The sequence below is a fragment of the Patagioenas fasciata genome, chromosome 2, assembly GCF_037038585.1.
Source record: "Patagioenas fasciata isolate bPatFas1 chromosome 2, bPatFas1.hap1, whole genome shotgun sequence".
Classification (NCBI taxonomy): domain Eukaryota; kingdom Metazoa; phylum Chordata; class Aves; order Columbiformes; family Columbidae; genus Patagioenas; species Patagioenas fasciata.
The window spans coordinates 110,414,759-110,433,333 of NC_092521.1; the positions used below are offsets into that span (position 1 = coordinate 110,414,759).

General features: G+C 42.8%; 1 protein-coding gene across 3 annotated transcripts in view; it reads left to right on the top strand.

Moving 5' to 3' along the window:
• Window positions 1–2,850: 2,850 nt before the first annotated feature.
• Window positions 2,851–18,575, top strand: part of EGFR (epidermal growth factor receptor) — a 162,568-nt gene continuing 146,843 nt past the window's right edge. The window contains exon 1 of one of the 3 annotated variants that reach the window (XM_065832986.2): window positions 2,851–3,309. In XM_065832986.2, coding sequence (XP_065689058.1) covers window positions 3,207–3,309 — 103 coding nt within the window. In that variant the 5' untranslated portion in view covers window positions 2,851–3,206. Of the gene's footprint in view, window positions 3,310–11,003; window positions 11,025–18,575 lie in introns of those variants that run through there. The other 2 variants (XM_065832985.2, XM_071804701.1) reach the window with 2 other exon arrangements.

Sequence of the window (18,575 nt, forward strand, 5' to 3'; positions counted from 1 at the left end):
CTGGTAATAAAAGTTTTGCAATATAAATATTGCGTGCCCTTGGCAAAATTGAACTCAAAGGAGTGATACCAAAGACAGTCACTGCGTATGTGACCAGCTGCTTAAGGAAAATGTCACTTTTGAACCGAAACTGCTTCAGAAATTTTTCAGTTGTGTAAAAAGGCCTGAAAGCTCTGCCTGTGATCATAAGCATCTCAAACCTCAGTCTTAGAGTCTCTTTATGTATCTCATGACCTTGGCAAGTAGATCACAGATGCCATGAAAGTAACACATTTGTGCTCAAAAAGGTGGGAGGATGGAATTCATGGCAGCTTGCTGCGCAGCCCCTTCAGCGGTACTGCACTGCCAGCAGCAGATCAGAGTCTCCTGTAGTGCATATCTGCAGCATGGGAAAGCAAATTTAAACGGGAATTTGCCTAGTCTTCCGTTGCCCATCACATCAGGAATGAAGGGTTTAGTTACGATTTAATACTTGGTTTTATGTGCATTTATGTAAGGACAGTACATGATGGGAGGTGAAGCAAGTCTGATGTTCCTTCTCAGTATAGCAGGTAGAATCACATGTGCATGAAAAATTCTGCAAAGCGAGTATTTGTTCTTTAGTGTGTTAGGACAGGTCTTGGACAAGTTTGTCCAACAAGTTCATTTGCCAAAGATGTGGTGGTTTGTTTGGGGGATTTTTGGTGGTGTTTTTTTTTTTTTTTTGATTGTGGTTTTTTAGTTGTGTTTTGTTTGGTTGGTTTGTTTTGTATTGTTTTTTCCAATGTTTATTTTGTTTTGCAGTTGTGACCTTGAATCCTTTCTTTTTCTAGATTTTAAAAACTCCATTGCCTTCCACAGTGGTAGCTTGATGCTCAACATGCCTGTCTAGGGGCACATGGTTTTATTTAGTATTTATTTACAGAACTGATTTAAGGTTAATTTCTTGGTTGTCTTAATTGTACTTCCTGTCTCATAATGCAAGATGCCATCATCAGTGTGGGGTGAGGATGCCTTGAAAATCTTCCCTCCCTATAAGCTGATTTTTTTTTTCTGGTTCTCTCATTTTTAAAGATCCTCCTATTTGTCTAAATAAATTAAAATTAATCATATACAGATAATAGTTATGAAGTTGCATTGTATGAGCATCTTTGAAGCAAATTGCATTAATATTGTATTGTAAACTCAGATTCTACCCTCAGATACAACCACGGATGTTAGTAATGTCTGAGTTTGGTTCAAAGTACATCTTTCACATTATTTAAAAAATATAACCAAACCAGAATGTCGGCTGTAGCATACAAAAGCTGACTTGTGACCCAATTAATGATTACAGGCATGGCGGGATGATACATGGCTAAAGGCATGTGGTCAGGCATAGGGATTTGTGCTAGGATAAGTAAATGGGATGGTGGTTTTCTCTGCTAGTTAGGACAGTAACTAGTTAAACCATCAGAAAAAGATTGTACAGAGGAAGTTGACTGGTAGAAGAAAAGTAATGCATCTCTCAGAGGACATGCATCACAGAGGAAAGTCAAGATACACTCAGTGGCTATTTTGCAATCCATTGTGTTCCAGCACTCTGTGATAGACACTAGCATTTAGCACGTAATCTCCCAAACCTCATGGCATTACAGACATTACATTCAGTTTTGGAGTTCCCAATTAATCGTAACAGTTCTAAGGCTTCTTTGACTGCATGACCCAAGTCTTCGCAAGAGTTTTATGAAGAAATTACCACCAGCGTTTAACAAGTCTGAGTGTTGAATCATGATTTACTCGGTGAGATTCCAACCCAGACAACTGACACTTCTATGTCCTATTTACATGCCTGGGTGACAAGACAGTGCTTCCTCCCACTTTCCAGAGGAGCAGCCTGTTAAAAACAGTGATTGTGACCATATTTTACTGCATACTGAATAGCTTGGGTTTGCCTCTTGGGGGCAAAGGTGTTGCAGGGGGAAGGAGCACCATGCTCGTATTTTTTTGCTTAGTGTCTGTGGATGTCCTCGGACATCCTCAGAACATCCTCAAGAACACTTGTGTGTTTATTAAAGTAACTTGTTACATGGAGGAAGGAGCACTTTCTCACTGCTGGTGCAGGGGACTAGCAACTGTATGTACAGATACGCACCCTGTTACCCTTGTGCTAAAATATGCATAGAAACAGTGCAGTTTTATTTCACACGCACACCTGGTCTTGCAAGCATCGGCGGTAAAATGACCAGAAGGAGAGCAGGACTGTTCACAGAGAAACCAGCTGGGCTTCGCAGCTTTCAGGGCAGCAGAAACGAGGGCCAGAGACCCGGAGATGCGCCCCTGGAGAGCAAATTTAACCTCCGGAGCCGCCTCGCTGCTGATACTTCCAGAGAAAACGCTTCTATCCTTCGTTGCCTGTTCTCCCCTCCCTGGGGGCTTCAGGGACCCTGGGAAACGGGACGTGACAGAGTTTCTGCTGCAAAACACCCCGGGGCACCCGCGCTCCCGCACAGCCTCTGCCCCCTCTCGGGGGCAGGGCCTTCCCCCGGGAGGGGACACGGGGCGGTGGGGGGAGTGGCGGAGGCAGTGCCAGGGCCACGCCGCTTTTTTGCGAGCAGCAGAGCAAATACATGTTCATGCTTTCAGCAGCTGCCGGGCAGAAGCCGCCGGGAAGCGAAGCATCACGCCCCCTCCCTCCCGAGCAAGGAGGGGTACCTAAACTATCCTCTCCCCACTCACTCCTCCTCTCACCCTCTATCCCGGGACAGGTGGCAGGTCCTCCCCTTCCCTACCTGGGCGGGGAAGGCGCCGCCGGTTTCTCCTCCTCTCTCCTCCTTGCTTCCCGCCCCATCCTCCTCCTCGGCGTCCCCAGAGGGAGCCCCTGCGCTCCGCGGTCGGGCCGAGAGCGCAGCCGGGCGCGCCCCGTCCCGCAGCCGGCTCCAGCAGCTCCGCAAGCCCCTGCGCACCCGCCGCCGCCTGTAGCAGGAGGAGCAGAGGGAGGAGGAGGAAGGCAGCCCGCCCGCAGCGGGGTACGCACGTGTGCGCGCAGCCCTCGACGGCCGCCCTCCAGCATGCTGCGCGGAGCCGCGCAGGGCAGAGCAGCGGAGAGGAGCTGATCGCGGCCGCGGGAGAAGAGAAGAGCAGAGCACAGCAAAGCAGAGGAGAGGAGAGGAGAGGCTCCGCGGAAATCTCTGTGCGTCTACCCCGTCTGACCCTGTCACCCCTCCGAGGGAGCGGTGTCCCGCAGCATGGGCAGCCGCAGCCCCCTCGCCGCCGGGCCCCGCGGGGTCGCTGTCCTGGTGCTGCTTCTGGGGCGCGTCGCCTTCTGCTCCGTCGTGGAGGAAAAGAAAGGTAGGGGCGCCGTGGGGGTCCCGCCGCCGCTTTGCTGGCTGAGCCCCGTGGGACCGTGGGAGCCGGGACGCGGGCGCCGACGCGCCGCGGCCTCCCGCGGGGAGCGGCGGAGGGCAAGTCCCAACTACTTATTTCCTTGAAAAAAAGAAAAAAATAAAAGGAGAAAGGGAAAAAACCTAAACCTATAGCAGCGCTCACGCAGCTCTGACTTCCTGATTCTAGGTTTATTTTCTTTTGTGGGGGTGGAGGAAATAAAGGGAATAAGCCTTGGCACATCTCATCGGTTGTGCCTCTTTCATGCCTTTTTCTTCATCCTTTCCTCCCGGTCTCGCCTTGTCCTGTCTCTCGCCGCGGCTCTTTCCCCGGCCGGGCGGGGACGGCGCGAAGACCGGCGGCGAAAAGCCGCGCAGCCCCCGAGTAAGTGCCGCTCCGGTAAGTGCCGCTCCGGTAACCCCCGCCTGGCGCTCTGAGCGGGACACCTCCGCTCGTGCTGTTAAAATAAAAAACGTGTATACATATATATATGTATACACCTGGGAAGGGGAATGCGTGTAAAGAGGGGAAACTTCATGTGGGTTCTGGTTCCCCTGTTATTAAAAACAGGAGCGATTTATCCCTGTCTGACCCAGCGTGAAGAAGCCGCCGTCCCGACTCTGCCGGCGCTGTCACCCAGCGCAGTGACCGCCCAGTACGGCGGTGCGTGGGAACGGCGCGGAGCGGGCGTCTGCGACCCCGGTCGTCTGATAGGGCTGGTGATTTGGGGTGGTTGTGTGTGGTTTTTTTTGTTTGGTTGGTTTTTTGTTAGTTTGGTTTTTGTGTTTGTTTTTATTTTATTTTTTGTTTTGTTTTGTTTTGTTTTCCCGAGAAACTGGTTTAGAGGGTGAGAAAACGTTTCTGGCTGGTCAGATCTGTCGCTTTTTCTCTGTGTGTGGTGTTCTCTTTTGTGAATTTGGAGAGCAGGCCCCGGCTGCTGTTCCAGGCAGAGTGCAGTCCTCTTTATCTTGGAAATCTGCCAGCCGGGAAAAAATGCAGATTTGAGTGGTGTTTTTTTTTTTTTTTACTTTCATTCTTTCTTTTTAAAGAAAGAGCGGGAGACGAGAATTTTTAGAAGGACCGATGCACGGCTTAAAGCAACTGAGTGAAGTCTTTCATGACTGTGGACAGTAAAACCGTCCTGAAAAGGAGAAACACCCCATCCAAGAGAACTAGTTGCACAACCTTCAAAGAGTGGAGAGATTCTCTTGTTCCAGAAATCAAGTTCATACCTGTTGTTGATGTAACATGGGCAGTTTTTCTTTCCTGCTTTTCTTTTTTTTCTCCCCCCGCTCTCCCTTTGAAAATGATGAGAAGCAAGGTGACAGTATCTGCTGTGGTGTGTTTAAAGTCTTTTGAGATGCAGTCTCAAGTGCACATGCCTTGTAACATACATAAAGTGTGAGGAGAAATACTTGTTTATAATGTTTAATTCTGTGTCTGATAAACTTAGGAGGGTGCCAGTTATTTCAGGATTACTAAATAACAGCTGAGTGATAAACACAATAGAGATTATTCTCAGTATGTTCTGTTAGCAAGTAACTGTTCCTCTGAGGAGAGCTGGAGGCTCAGTGGCAAAGAGGAAGGCGGAAGAATTTCTTCAGGAAGCATGAATCAATAGATTGGTCTTTATTAGTTTCTCCCCACACTTGAGCATAAACAAGAAAACAAGTCAGAGGTACAAAATGAAACGGCATTTGAGAATTGTGAGATACTGATTTGAAGCGACAGGTCCAACAGGTAACAGAGCATCAGTGTATGTGGAGGACGTGCCTCTTCAGTTAAGTGATGGAAACCAGCATTAAAATTCAGAGTAATTCTGGAAGTAAATGTGCCGTAATAAATATATGCAACATGCTTGAGTATTAAGACCAAATTCTGTGGACTTTGGAAGTTCAAATTGCATATGCAATTACAGTTTTAAAATTTCGCATTTCAAATTCCAAATTTCTCCAAAAGGTGGAGATGTCTCAAAAAAAAAAAAAAAAACAACCCCGGCTTATGTTGGTTTTGTTAGAAGAATGTCAGAATGAACCTATAAAATCTGATCAACATAATGTTTGAACGGAAATTTAAATACAATTGTGTCTTTTGCCAAAACTTTACAATGAGTTCTTTGAATATAGATGAGAGAAAACTGGTTTGGTTATAACACTGTAGTCATTAAGATACAAAAAAAGCCCTAATTGCGCATATTCCAGAACCAAATGGCATTGCTGGAAACTGAAGTACATTCACTGGGATCGGTACCTGACTCTATCTACCTGCTCTGATGTTGACCCAGATTAACCGCAGTGGAACTAATCCGGATTTCCATTAATGGCCTGCTCGGTGGTACCTGAGATAAATACCTGTGACAACCAGAGTGCCACTTAGACAGGATGCATTTGACCCACATCCAGTTTTGTGTCTCAGTGCTTGGTGACAACACTACAGTTAAGCGAACTGCCTTTTGTTGCTATATATTGGTTTTGTATCTCTAGTTTTGATCTGTAGCTGCAGCCATTGTGGGATAGTGGCACGCTGCTCTGTGTTGGGAGCGTGTATGCAAGCATGCTGGGCAGCTCGGTAGCTGCAGAAGTTGGATGCAGCGGCCTTGAATATCTGATAGCTTACCTGGCATTCTGAAAAACAAAGGAAAACTAAGTTCCTTAAGGATGTTGAAGTATTCATTTTCTCATGAAATGAAAAAGCTCCATCTAATATCCTGCGCAGTGTTTACATGTGGACTATGTGTGTACTGCTATTGTGCATTGCTGCCCTTTACATTTTTTGTAGGTTCTGCACTGTATGTTATTCCATACTTACTAGTGATAGACATGCACAAGTAGACTGGTCTTTGTGGACTCTGTAGGGCTTGATCTGGTTATGTGCAGGCATCCAGTGTGTTTTCAGGTGCTCTCCGATGTAACCTGGCCGCTGCTCTGTGGGACCACAGACCTGGCACAAGATCCCTGTGAAATTTGCCCACTGGTGGGAGTGAGCACGGGGGCGTCTGCAGCTTGGTGGAGGAGTTGGCAGTGTCCTCAGCCTGCCTGGTGCCAGTCACCAGGTCACAGCCAAAGGAGTTCTCTTACAGTACCTGTGTTGCTGCTACGCTGTTTTGTCATGCCTGTGTTTGCATTATCACTGATGCAAGTGGAGTTTTCTGTGTGGGGACAGAGCAAATATGTGTGTGTGTGTGTGTAGGTATTTGTTTATTATCTATGGTCTTGTCTGAGCACCCTTTTATTTTTCTTTCTCCTTGGTAAATGACTGAACTTTTTTCGGATTTGGAAACTAAAACAAATCTATGCAGCCTTAGCAATGAATGCAGTTAGAGATATGGAAATTTAGGTATTGAAACAGTTCAATTTGGTGAAATAATATAATTAAATAAGTAGTCTTGAGTATAGACCTGCTCTTACTGCAGTGCCTCAATGTGTGAATGATTAAGAAAAAAAACCAACAAAGCCCATCGTTAAGGGCAATTTCTGATAACCAGGGAAGGAAAGGTAAAGTGCCAGCAGTAATCTCCTTAATTTGGGCAATCTGCACAATACTGTGACTGTGTGCAAAATAATACAAAAGAGACTGGCTTCTCAGCAAAGTATGTGCACGTGGTTAGCAAACTACATACAGAAGTGATAATAGTAAATACAAGTGTGTTGTTTCTCTCATCCAGAGTATATTAAGAGATTTGCAGATAAATAAGAAATCAAGATCAATGCCCTGGAGACTTTACAATCAGAGTAGTCCATTGTAATTCATTTGTTAATTTATAGAGACTTTCAGGGAGTGTCGCACATGCCATTATGGTCCTCAGGGCTGACTTTTGCATTTGGGTATCCCTGTATCACTCAAATCAATGGGATATGCTAGCTTTAGCAGCAAGATAGATGACTAACCAAACCGGTTCCTTCAGAAGCCGTCCTTATCTTCCTTTAGCACAAACTCCGTTTGCTTAATAGCTCTTCAGAAACAAACCCCGTGAAAGGTTTACTTCATTTTAGGCACGATGACAATACCTTCATGGAATGGTGTGGCATAGAAACTGTTGAAATTGCCACAGACTCCTGTATCAGTCCAAGTTTTTGTAGCACATGTGCATCAGAGGGCACAGTCACTCTGTATGTGAGTGGAGTATCCCAGGAAGAACTAACGTATGTTCGAAATTCGCAGTTCAGCATGTTAGAAGCATTGGCATTTACAGGTGCAAGAACTTGTGTCAAATCTCATGTTAGACTCAGATCTGTATTGCAAAAGTCCTTGTGTAATGCAAATGTGGTTGTACTGTCAGAGAAATGCTTTGACTTGTGGAACTTTAGTTGGAGGAACCAGAATTGGCTGTATCCACAAAAACATCCTCTGGCCAGTTAGGAGCACTTGCTGAGGTGACCCAGCTGACAAAACTTTTTAATTTAAATGATACAAAATAGAGGTGAGGTCTTATTCTGTACAAAGATGACCAGCTAGCTAGAGTAATATGTTATTCTGGAAAGGCGTGAACTGAATTAGGCATCTTCTATTTGTGTTTATAATTTTGCAAAACCCCGTTCTGCTATACTTCTTGTGCACCCACTAGGGAAAAACACGATTGTGTTGGTTGGGGCTCAGCTGGCACAGGAATTGCACTTAATCCAGCTAGGATTTTGCTAGTTTTAGCAGAAAGGAAAAGTTAATAGGAAAGGCAGCAGGGCTTTCATTTGCTCCTCAGCGGAAGGCACATTCTTGCTTTTCGCTTCCTGGATTTACTCTGTAGCAGTTGTAGAAGGTGTGTAGCCTCCGATGAATACTCAAGCAGCAGTTATTGCTGTGACAGGGATAATCGCCTGCCTTGCTCTCGCCTTGAGGTTAGCTTGAGCAACATGTCTTGCTGTAAATGCAGTTGGCAAAGTTAGTGCAGAATTTGCCACTCTGGGTCTTAAGCCACGCTCCACCCAGTGCCTGTATTGGGGACAATGACTGAGCAGGAACTGCTGCTTCATGGAGCTAAGGGGTGCAGCAGGAGGGCAGGACTGGTGATGAGAGGTGAGCAGAGAGGCCCTTACCTCTGGGATGCATCCTTTGAATGAGGCTGATGCAGTGCCACACATCTCCGGGTTCACATGACAAGAGTGGGATAAAAGCTGCCTTGGAAAGCCCTTTGTTCCTGAGGACCACTGCTGTTCATACGTGTTCATCTGGAGGGCTTGTGAAATGCATGAGGACATCAGCAGCGAGCACTATGGGTTTATCAGCTTTGTGTAGGTGGAGGTAGAAAGTGTTCAGGTCAATTATTTTGCCAGGAGTTAATGGTACACAGTGCGGGAATCCGCTGCTTGGCATTTTGTGTGGGCTCTGACAGTTGCTGTTCAGCTTGGTACAGGACATGATGACCCGGTAACATACATATTGACCTTCTCCTGTGCTACTTCCAGAAACATTTTATTAGTAGGTGCAGTATAAGATTAAGATAAGTATCTTTCAAGCCCATTCTGGTTTTTGATGTGTTACTTCTTGGCTTCCAACTGCGGCAAACGGGACTGTAATACTTTTTTTTTTTTTTTTTTAGGGCTGAATTCTGCTGATCTAACAGTATTGAGTAACAGTGTATTTTTTTTTCTTCAGAAATAGTTACAGAACATTTGGCATGAATATGGCAGCAGAAGTCATTTCTAAAGGAAATGTGGAAAAAAGAGATGTACTCCTCTGTACAGAGAAGTTGTACCAAAATAAATGCCTATTCCGTCTGAAGCAAGATGGTTATTTATTAAGACTATGACCTGACTTCATAGTCTGTCCCAGCGGGAGAATGTGTAGGTGTGAATCTTGTGCTTTCTGTGCTTAATAGTGTTACTGAGGGTTGCTCATGGGGAAGAAGCACGAGAAACCCACTTGTGAGGTTGTGTGTTTGAACAGGAAATCTTTGTGATGACCAGAGTCAAAAGACAAAGCCACATAGGTTGTCCATTGAGCTAAGTACACTTGCTACCATACTGCACCTTTTAATTTTTTTTTTAAAGAACAGGAGACATTGCTAGGAGACACCAGGTCTGGATTTATGTAGCCTGTAAAGGCGTGTGAGCTTTCATTTTGAAGTTTTAATGCAAGGTGTGTTTTGCCTGTTGACAGATCCATGCGAGGCAAATGCAAAGTTCCTCCTTCTGCCAGCATGCCTTCTCCTGCCCAGCACATCTGCGTACATGAAAGTAAACATGTACGTGTTCACATGCATGTCGTACTATTAGAGTGCATCAAACCATGGGTGGGTTTTGTTTGCTTTCGTGGCTGAAGAGGTGGAAAGAAAAAACCAAACCAAACCAAACCAAAAAAACCCCAATGAACCAAAACACAACCAAAACAAAAAAAAATCCAACTGGAAAAAAGAATCACTTCCAGTCAAACTGCAACAAATATGTCACGGTGATTCTTGTCAAGTGAAGGGAAAAAAAACCCAACCAAACAAAACAAAACAACAACAATAAAAACCACCAACAAAAACCCCTCAATTTTAAGATAATCTGGAAGATTAAATTGAACCTGAGACTATTTCTTTTCTTTTTAAGTTGGATAAGAAGGAAAATGAAATGCTGTTTGAAATGAAAATTTGCAGGTTTATTTTGAAAATACCAGACCACTTGATTTTCTCATGTCTCCCGCCCACTCACTTTTTTGGCCAAGTCCTGTTCGCTGAGTTTGGCCAAGTTAATGAACTAACTCTCAATTCGCTTCTTCCTCCACTGAAAAACTAAAGGTTTGAGGGTGGAGTAAACTGTCATTTGAATACACATAAATATCTCTGCTCCAATTTGAGTGAACATTAAGTAGAGAGTCCAAAATGTTTGTGATCACTTTTTTCCATTTTCATTAAATGAAGTAAAAATAGTGAAATAATAGAAATAATGAAATATAATGAGTAAATTAATGGGGTTTTTTAAAAAGCTTGGTATCCATCACCTTCCTGGCCTATGTGTGCTTGCTGCCTTCACCATACCTTGCTAACCTCTGGCCAGAGGAGATGCTGGAGGCTTGCAACCTCCTTGCAGGAGGTGCACAAGCAGGCGGGCTGGGGCTTTGGGCAGGCGGGGCGAAAGCTGCCGAGCGGTAGCAATGCCCCAAGGGCCGTGAGTGCTGCTGTGTGGGTTAAAAGCCTTCTCCTCCATCTAGCGGTTACCGCTCTGTGGTTCTTTTACCTTGCAAAGTGCTGTGTGAAGAAGGGTGGGTAGCTGCCCCGGGCGTACCCTCCAGCTCCCTGGAAAAGCCATGAGTTTGCCAGCCCCCTCCATCCCAAACAATGCAAAAAAGAATAAATAAAACTATGCAGGACCAGCAAAGGCGGTTTTGCCAGAACCGCTCTGCCTGGGGTGGGTGGCTCCTCCCCAGGGTGTGGGGGCCAGCGGGGATAAGTGAGTTGAGTGAGTTGGCAGAGATCATGTCAGGCGGGATGTTTTCTGGGGAAAATGTGGAAGAAAGGAAGAGAAGATATAAACCAGGTGTCTTGATGACAGGATAGTAGTATTTTAGCTCTGGCTTTTATGAGAAGAAAATTATCAGTTTGTGGGAACGGGGTTTGTGTAAGTTTGGTAATCAAAACGTGGTGACATAATCCTTGCCTTCCCGTCACCAGATTCAGCAGCAAATATGAAGATAACCAGAAAAGCTCTGGAAATCAGCCACTCCTGGCACTGGGGCACTGCAAGATCATGCAGCACTTCTCCTAGGTAGGGAAAAGTATTATTTTACCTATCGGGAGCCATGGCATTGGAGCCACAGAGTCTTTGAATGGTTGCCTGAGGCAATACAGCTGGCTGTTGGCCTCTAGCCCAATGCCCAAGCCAATAATAAACAGTGCCTGGAGTTGAAGGTAACCAACATCCTGCTCAGGGTTCATTTGCTAGCTTTGAAACAAAATCTCACACAGAGCATCATTTCCCCTTTTTTCCTGAAGACCCTTCTGCATGTCCTTCCGTGGTGACAAGTCCCTTGATAGAAACTAGCTGTGGCTTGGGATGAGGTGACCGCAGCATGCATCTGGCTTGGCTCCCTGTGACCCAAGCGTGCTCACTCCCTGTCTGTGGTACGGCTCAGCATGCCTGGCCCCTTGCTCCACCGCCCCAGGGGAAGCCCCAGCACATCCTGAAATAACAGTGGTATGAGACAGTAGCTGCAAATCAAGGTTGGGTGTAAGCAGATGTAAAGTCTGAATTGTTTCTTAAATTATGCTTTCTACATAGCTGCAGCACAGTGGTGATGGCAGTTTTCATATTTGCAAGGCCTAACTTCAAACAAACACAAGCAAACAATAACAAAAAAAAATACTATAGCTGCTTCTGTCTGGGGTTATGTATTCACATTCACCATTAAGATCTGAGAGACATACGTGCACTTCTGAAAGCTGAATTGATTCACATCTGAGGTAGTAGACATTTCTTCTTGAGAGTTGTGTACTTAAATTCTGCAATGTGCAATCATGGCTGAATGTGCAGTTCCCAATTGCTAAGCCATTCTCTAATCTTGGAAATACCAATTTTTTTAATTGCATGAAATTAGACTCTATTTTATTATTTTTCTTAAATTTTGAAGTTCAAAATGCTTTTGTAGAATAATTGTGTTTTCTGAAGTTCACTCCTGATGTAAGACTAAGGCAGGGTTCAAGAGAGAAGCTTGTTTTAGCAGTTGGTTCAGTTATTTCAACAATGCCTTTAGCAAAGAAATAAGAGGCTGTTTGCACAAATCAGTAACTAGTTCCCATGATTCAGATTGAATCACGTAGCTCAAGTCATTTGAATAAATAAATGACTTCTAGTAAATGAGACAACCTCTGCAATTAGGATGGCATGCTGCATATTTCATGTTATTAATTATGTGGTTTTCAATAGATATGATTAAGCTGGGTTACACTTGGAATGCTAGGTGGCATTTCAACACAAGCCACTTAACCAAGGTTTACATAAAAAATGAGATACACATGTGTTCTGTACAGGTGGCATTGTACTGTATCTTCAACACTTAAGTTTTCTTATTGATTTTCCACAAGTGGATACTTAATAGGGAAAAGGAGTCACTTTGCCAAGTGCACCTTCGTTTTATTTAATTGTAGTGGGGAATGCTTCCCAAACTTTTGCAATTTGCTGCAATCTTAGCTTTGCTTCATGTCTTCCTGGGATATCAGCTCCCATGGATGTGCCATAACCAGAGATGCAGAAAACTGCTTTTCTCAGATTTGCTCATGGATTATGTGCTATCCGTGGTGATATGCTTCATGGTACACCTCCAGCTTCTGCCGTTGAGTTTGAACTTGTGACAAGAGCATTGTAATTTGGCGTAGAAGACAAGCAAGAAAAGGTCTTCTTGGCCTTTGTTTCCTAATGGTATTATTTTGTAGTTTGTCTTAATTTTAAGTAACTGTATTATGTGATCGAAAAATCCCATGTGGTTTTGGCATTGTGAAAGTATTATTAAAAAAAAATATGGTCACTTTACACTACCCTGTCATAAGTGGTTATACCATCTACAAAGCAATGTTGATTAATTTAAGAAAATACACTCTGAGTTATCAAAGGCAATAAGCAGATCTGGCTGATGGTGCACTCTGGGGATATGGAGAATAGGTAAGATTTGAGGACCTACTGTCCATATGCTCATCTGCTTTATTCAGGAGAAAATTTTGCTATCATGTTTCTTTCCAACTTTTTTATCATATATAAATATTTATATAACTTTTTTTTATAACGTAAAAGATATGTAAGACACTAGGGATACCTATTTGATAAAAGAGCCTTTCAGTATAATGCAGATACCAGAGACCTTCAGTGCCAGATAAAAAATGCCATTTTGTATATGTGATCACCGTTTCTTCTGCAAGTGGAAGTTACCGGTTCTCCTGCCTGAAGGCATTGGTGCTGAACTTTGCACGAACTATGACTTTGGAAGCACAAAAAAACCCAACAAAATCCTCTTTCTTTCCCTTTAATCATGGGGAAGGGGAAGCTGTGGTAAGAGTAGGTATGACTAATGTTTTACAAGCTTGCTTCTCGTTTGTTAAATGTGAAGGTACAGAGATCATCTACTGAGAACGTGAGGACAAGGAATCCTTCCCTCACAAAAAAATGGAGGGGAGTCCTCAAGTCCCTGAGTGTGACCCCATCACTGGCTGGATCAGTGTTGTTGGAAACTGCTGAACGGGAAGTGCCTTACTGAAAAGCTGTTATATGTGTGGAGCTTTTTTTTCTCCTCCATTTTTATTGCAACCTATTTCTCATGAATGGAAACTTGACATTCCCACTTTTTGAACAAGATTCAATTTGTTTTGTTGCTCTTCAGACTTGTTTTGCACTAGGTCTGTACCCATTTTTTTTTCACCCCCATTAAAAACAAACAGAAAACCTCAAGTGAAAAACTGATGAAACCAGAACAAAACAAACCAATTTTTTTTTTTAAACAGAAGTGTTAGTTGGCAAAATCCTGAGTCTGGAAGCTGCTTTGTCAAACCTAGACTATAATTTAAGCTGTTTGGTCTCCATATGAACATGAGTTATGCACCACAGAGCGATGTGGAGGACGCAGGGCCCTAGCTGTTGGCTAAGAGGTGAGAAGTGGTGGCAGTATGACTTTGTTTTCAGAGCCTACCTAAAGGAGAGACATCGCTCCCTGAAAAACAAGCTGTCAGAAAATCTAGTAACAGCCCCATCTCCTCTCCCTTAGGTACTGATCCAGGTCTTTCCCAATTAAGACCTGCATGAACATGAACAGAAGATGAATTATGTCCAGGAAGAGTGTATGTCCCTCTTCAGGTTCAGTATTCAAATTCTGGCTAGTATCTGATCGCTCACAGTGAGTTTGTCCTTACCAAGCTACAGCAGCTGACAGGGCGTTGATCACCCATAGAAGTGGGCAATTTAGGGTTTGGCTTTCTAATGAAAGCCTCTCTAGCTGGTCCTTTTGTACTTTCACATGCTGGGGACAGAGCACAGCCTTCCATTTAAAGTTTCACTCATGGAGCAGAGGAAAGCCAACATTAGAATTGAGCTGGTGCCTCTGTGCAGCAGACTGAATTAACCACATGAGGCTTGCAAGGTGTTATTAACACTGTGCTTTGCTTTTACTTTCATGTTTGTAGCATCTAGGTAGATATTGATGCCATTATCACTTCCCCGAAACTAATGGCAGAAGTGATAATGGTCTTTGGGAGTGGGAGCAGGGACAAGTATTTCACTGCAGATCTGGAAAGTCATGTTTATGCAAGTCACGCAGATCATGTTTATGTTATGTGCTTGGCTTCTACCTATCTGGAAAGGAAGAAAAATAGTTGAGTTGCAGCAGTCTTAATTTGGCGTAAAAGTAAAAATGCGATCCCTTCAATTTGTAATTCCTAATTTGACCACTTGCAAGGGGGGATATCTTCAGTAGGGAGTGAAGTCAAAACTTCAGCATTTTCAGTTATCTGGTAGGATAATTTCTTAAAACATTTGTGTTAGGATATATGTCCAGTTAATAGATCAGTTTGATATTTTTGTTTGGGATTTGAAAGGGTTATCATTGAAAAGCTGTCTCATTCCCATCTGGCCTTCAAAAAATAATTAACTGTTGAGCAATGGCATTGTCAGTGTGTTTCCTATCTCATAAGCTCTGCAACGTGCTCCTGTTAATGATTTTATTATTTCAGAGCTGCTCTTGTTCTTTCTTTCCCGCCTTAATGAGGCAGATCCCCTAGGCAGCATCACTTTATCACAGTTGTCTATGGTAGATGAACTAATCCAGCACTGTGGAAGTTTGTGTTCATCACTGTGTAAGATGCTCCAATCAGTACGTGTGGGTAATTCTCCCTGACACTTAAAAGCTTTGTCAAGTGCAAAGAAGGAAGGACAGACTGTTTTTCTAAATGAGGGTCATCTTGATTTGAACAGCAGCAGTCTGGTTTGCATCAATGAGCAGATAGCATTCAGTAAATTAAGAGTAAAAGGGACTAATTAACACTTTCTCTGTTTCTTTTGTGATTGGTCATTAGTCACTATGAACCACATTAATTCCTGATAGTGTAGGGCATGAAAGGTGCCAATGCCAAGCTCAGGTCAAGAACTGGATTCTTTGAGATTCTGGAGAGTAATATTCCCTTTTTACTGTATTGCTTGTTTCTCAGAGTTGCCTCCACGTATCATGGAATTTAATACATGTGTGTTTGTATGCTCAGGTAACGTCTGTATTTTGTATTTCATCATATGAAGAGAGAATATTAATTCATGATGGGCACTTGAAAGGAACTAAGGCTACTTTCTCCTGATTTAATATTATACTGACTGAATCCTGTCTATGAACTAAACTCAAATACTGTTTCAAAGACTCAGATCAGCTCAGAAATAGCAAACATATGGCTTCTGAATAAACAGACTAGCTATAATAGACAGGATTAGAAAATGGATTGTTCTGGGCCAACACTGTACTATTGAGAATGATGATATCGTACTGGTAATTGCATTGTTGGGCTTAATGGCCCATAAACTTTGATAAAAGCTTTTGTAAAATTGTCAGCAATAATTCTCTCCATTGTTCGGTTGCCAATGAACATCTTCAGCCCCCGGAATAGATTGCTACCATCAATTGTGTTTATGTAATTATATAAAATAAGATTTTCACTCTAAAGGTGTAATAACTGAAAAAAAACCCACAAAAAACCCAACAAACTACAAAACAAAAAAACCCTACCATTTTCAGCAGAAAATTAATGGGTCAGATCCACAATTGCTTTAACTACCACGAACTCTCTCACATAGGCTAGGATGAGGTGAGGGCTATGTGAATATATGGTCCCTTCAATTTTTTTCACATCTACTTCCTAACTTTATTTTTCCTCCTTCATTCCCTCCAGGTGATTGGGTAAATAACAAATTATCAGTCAGAATGTGATGGAAAATGAGCTATAATCCAAAGTGGGAAGAGGAGGAAGCTCTCTTGTGAGAAAATAAATAGCACAGGGTATTTAACAGTGCATTAAGCAACATAGCTGTTAGACTTCACTGATAATACAGTGATGAGGGCAGGAAAATACTCTGTATGTCATTAGTTTAGTCAAGCGGTGAAATGTTCTGGCTCTGATATTGTTGGTTATACAGCGGCATTGATAATGCAAAGCATAATGAACAGCTGAACATGGACTTTCCACCTGTGCAGTGCAGGATGCAAAGGAGGAGCCGCCTCACCTGCCTGTAGGTGGAGTTTCATTTTTGTGCTCTAGGGAGGAGGGGAACAGAAATGTTCCTTTTGCTAAATAGAAACAGGGTCTGTCCTCATAGAATTATTGCTTGCCTGTGCTTATTTGCTTAGCTTTCCTTAGGGGGTAGTGGTAGAGGTAGGAACATATCCTGGAGGAGTATATTCTCCACTTTCCACCTATAGAGCTCCAGTAATGCTTTATGCCAGAAAAATGTAACTCTTAAACTAATGATCTTGACTGGTGCAATAGCTGTGATAAAATTGCTTGCTCCATCTCCACCTTCCTGATGTATTTGGCAGTGGGTGGTAAAGTAGAATTCAAGGAGGGCCTCGAAGAGAGTCTGGCTTCTCATCTTTGGAGTGTGCAGCTTTGGAGAAAAGCACCGCAGCTACTTGCAGGGGAAATTATTAAAAAGGTAAAATTACAGAGAGCTGGAGGAGAAAGAAGAAAATCTGGAACACTTGTTTCTCAATTACAGTAACACTGGAGCAGGGACACGCATCTTCTGTTGGGACTTAATCCAGCAAACCTTAGGCATAATATTCCTTTGAAGTCTATGGATATTTTGCCTGCCAGGACTGAAGGATCAGGTTTTTTATTACTTTATTTGCCTAAGAAAACTCTTCTCATCTAGTTTAAAGGGAAAAAGTGATACAGAATACCACACTGTGTTATATGAAGACTATGCCAGAAAATAATTCTCCTGAAACAGAAGGTATTATAAATTATAATCACATCACAAGGTATTGTGGTGTCAGTGTTATAACTTGAAATGAGTCTTCTGAGTGAGTATGCTTGAAAGTCTAGTAAGTATGTGTTCTGATAATTGTTCTTCCACTTTCATTCCCTAAAAGATTGTTTCTAGATGCATTCTTGAATGGGTTTAAGATGGTTGAATTCTTTAGGTCGTGTAAATCAGTGTGGCTTCAGCATTGACTTCTGCCAGCCAAAGTGGTGGTCTGACGGTTTAGCAAGAAGGAGATGTCTCTCAACTTGCTGGAATGAACTTCACTGATTTGAGCAACATTTCACTCACACTGTATGTGTTGGTCTCAAAATTTTTACAAGGGAGTTCTTAGAAAGAAGTGTGTGTATCTATATATCTCTTTCTCTTTCTCTCTGATTTACTATATCCCTGAGATGATATGTTAATATGGAATTCTTAGTTTATAGAGACCTCTGGCACTATTGCGTTGTACTTAAGGAAGAAAATGGTGTTACCACAGCAACTGCTACACCACCCAGTACTGAAGCAGCTCCCGTCTATGTAGCACTTATAAAAGTACATTAGACAGATTTTTAAAGTGCATGTAACTAAAGCAAGAGAAGGAACTTAACACTTCCTGAAGGCAACAGGGAAAGAGGAGCATGAATTTGTTCAGAAGTTGAGAAAAGTTCTTAATGGCAGTAATTAGCAATAGCTCTGATTCAGCAAGCTGCTCTAGCAGATGGGTTGTTTCAAGTCTAAATGTGATCCCTTTGAAATCAGTGGAGTTGTATGTATGCATGGAGTTTGTACAGGTTCAAGAGTCTCACTTTACAGGGTACAAAAATTACATTGTTTAAGGGAGTGATGGTTTTGAGAGGCTCAAGTGGTCACACTTTCATAGGGTGTGACTGGTGAGGGCAGATACATGGCATTTCTTGACAATGAGCTGCTGAAGATGATTGAAACGGAAGTCATGAGTAACTGGAAGTATCAGAGGTTTTGATTTATGGGTGTGAATTTTGAACAAAGTTTCATGTTACATTTCTGCATCACCTGTATTTGATAGCAAGATAATGGTTTTAAGGTGTGTGTATATAATGCTGTTTGGCTGTTTATTAAACCTTAGACTGATAGATTATAAATGTTTCTGTACAATAAGAATGTAATTATCGTAGGGGAGGCAAAAGACCTAGGAAAGACTGAAAGTTTTTAACCTAGTCTGGACTCAGTAAGATCATACCCTATTGAAAACCCAGTAGTGTAAGGTCATCCTGTTCTTTTTAAGACACAGTGGTACAGGAAGACCTTCTATGGTAATGAATTTATTACATTTATTTGTATTCCTAATCCCCA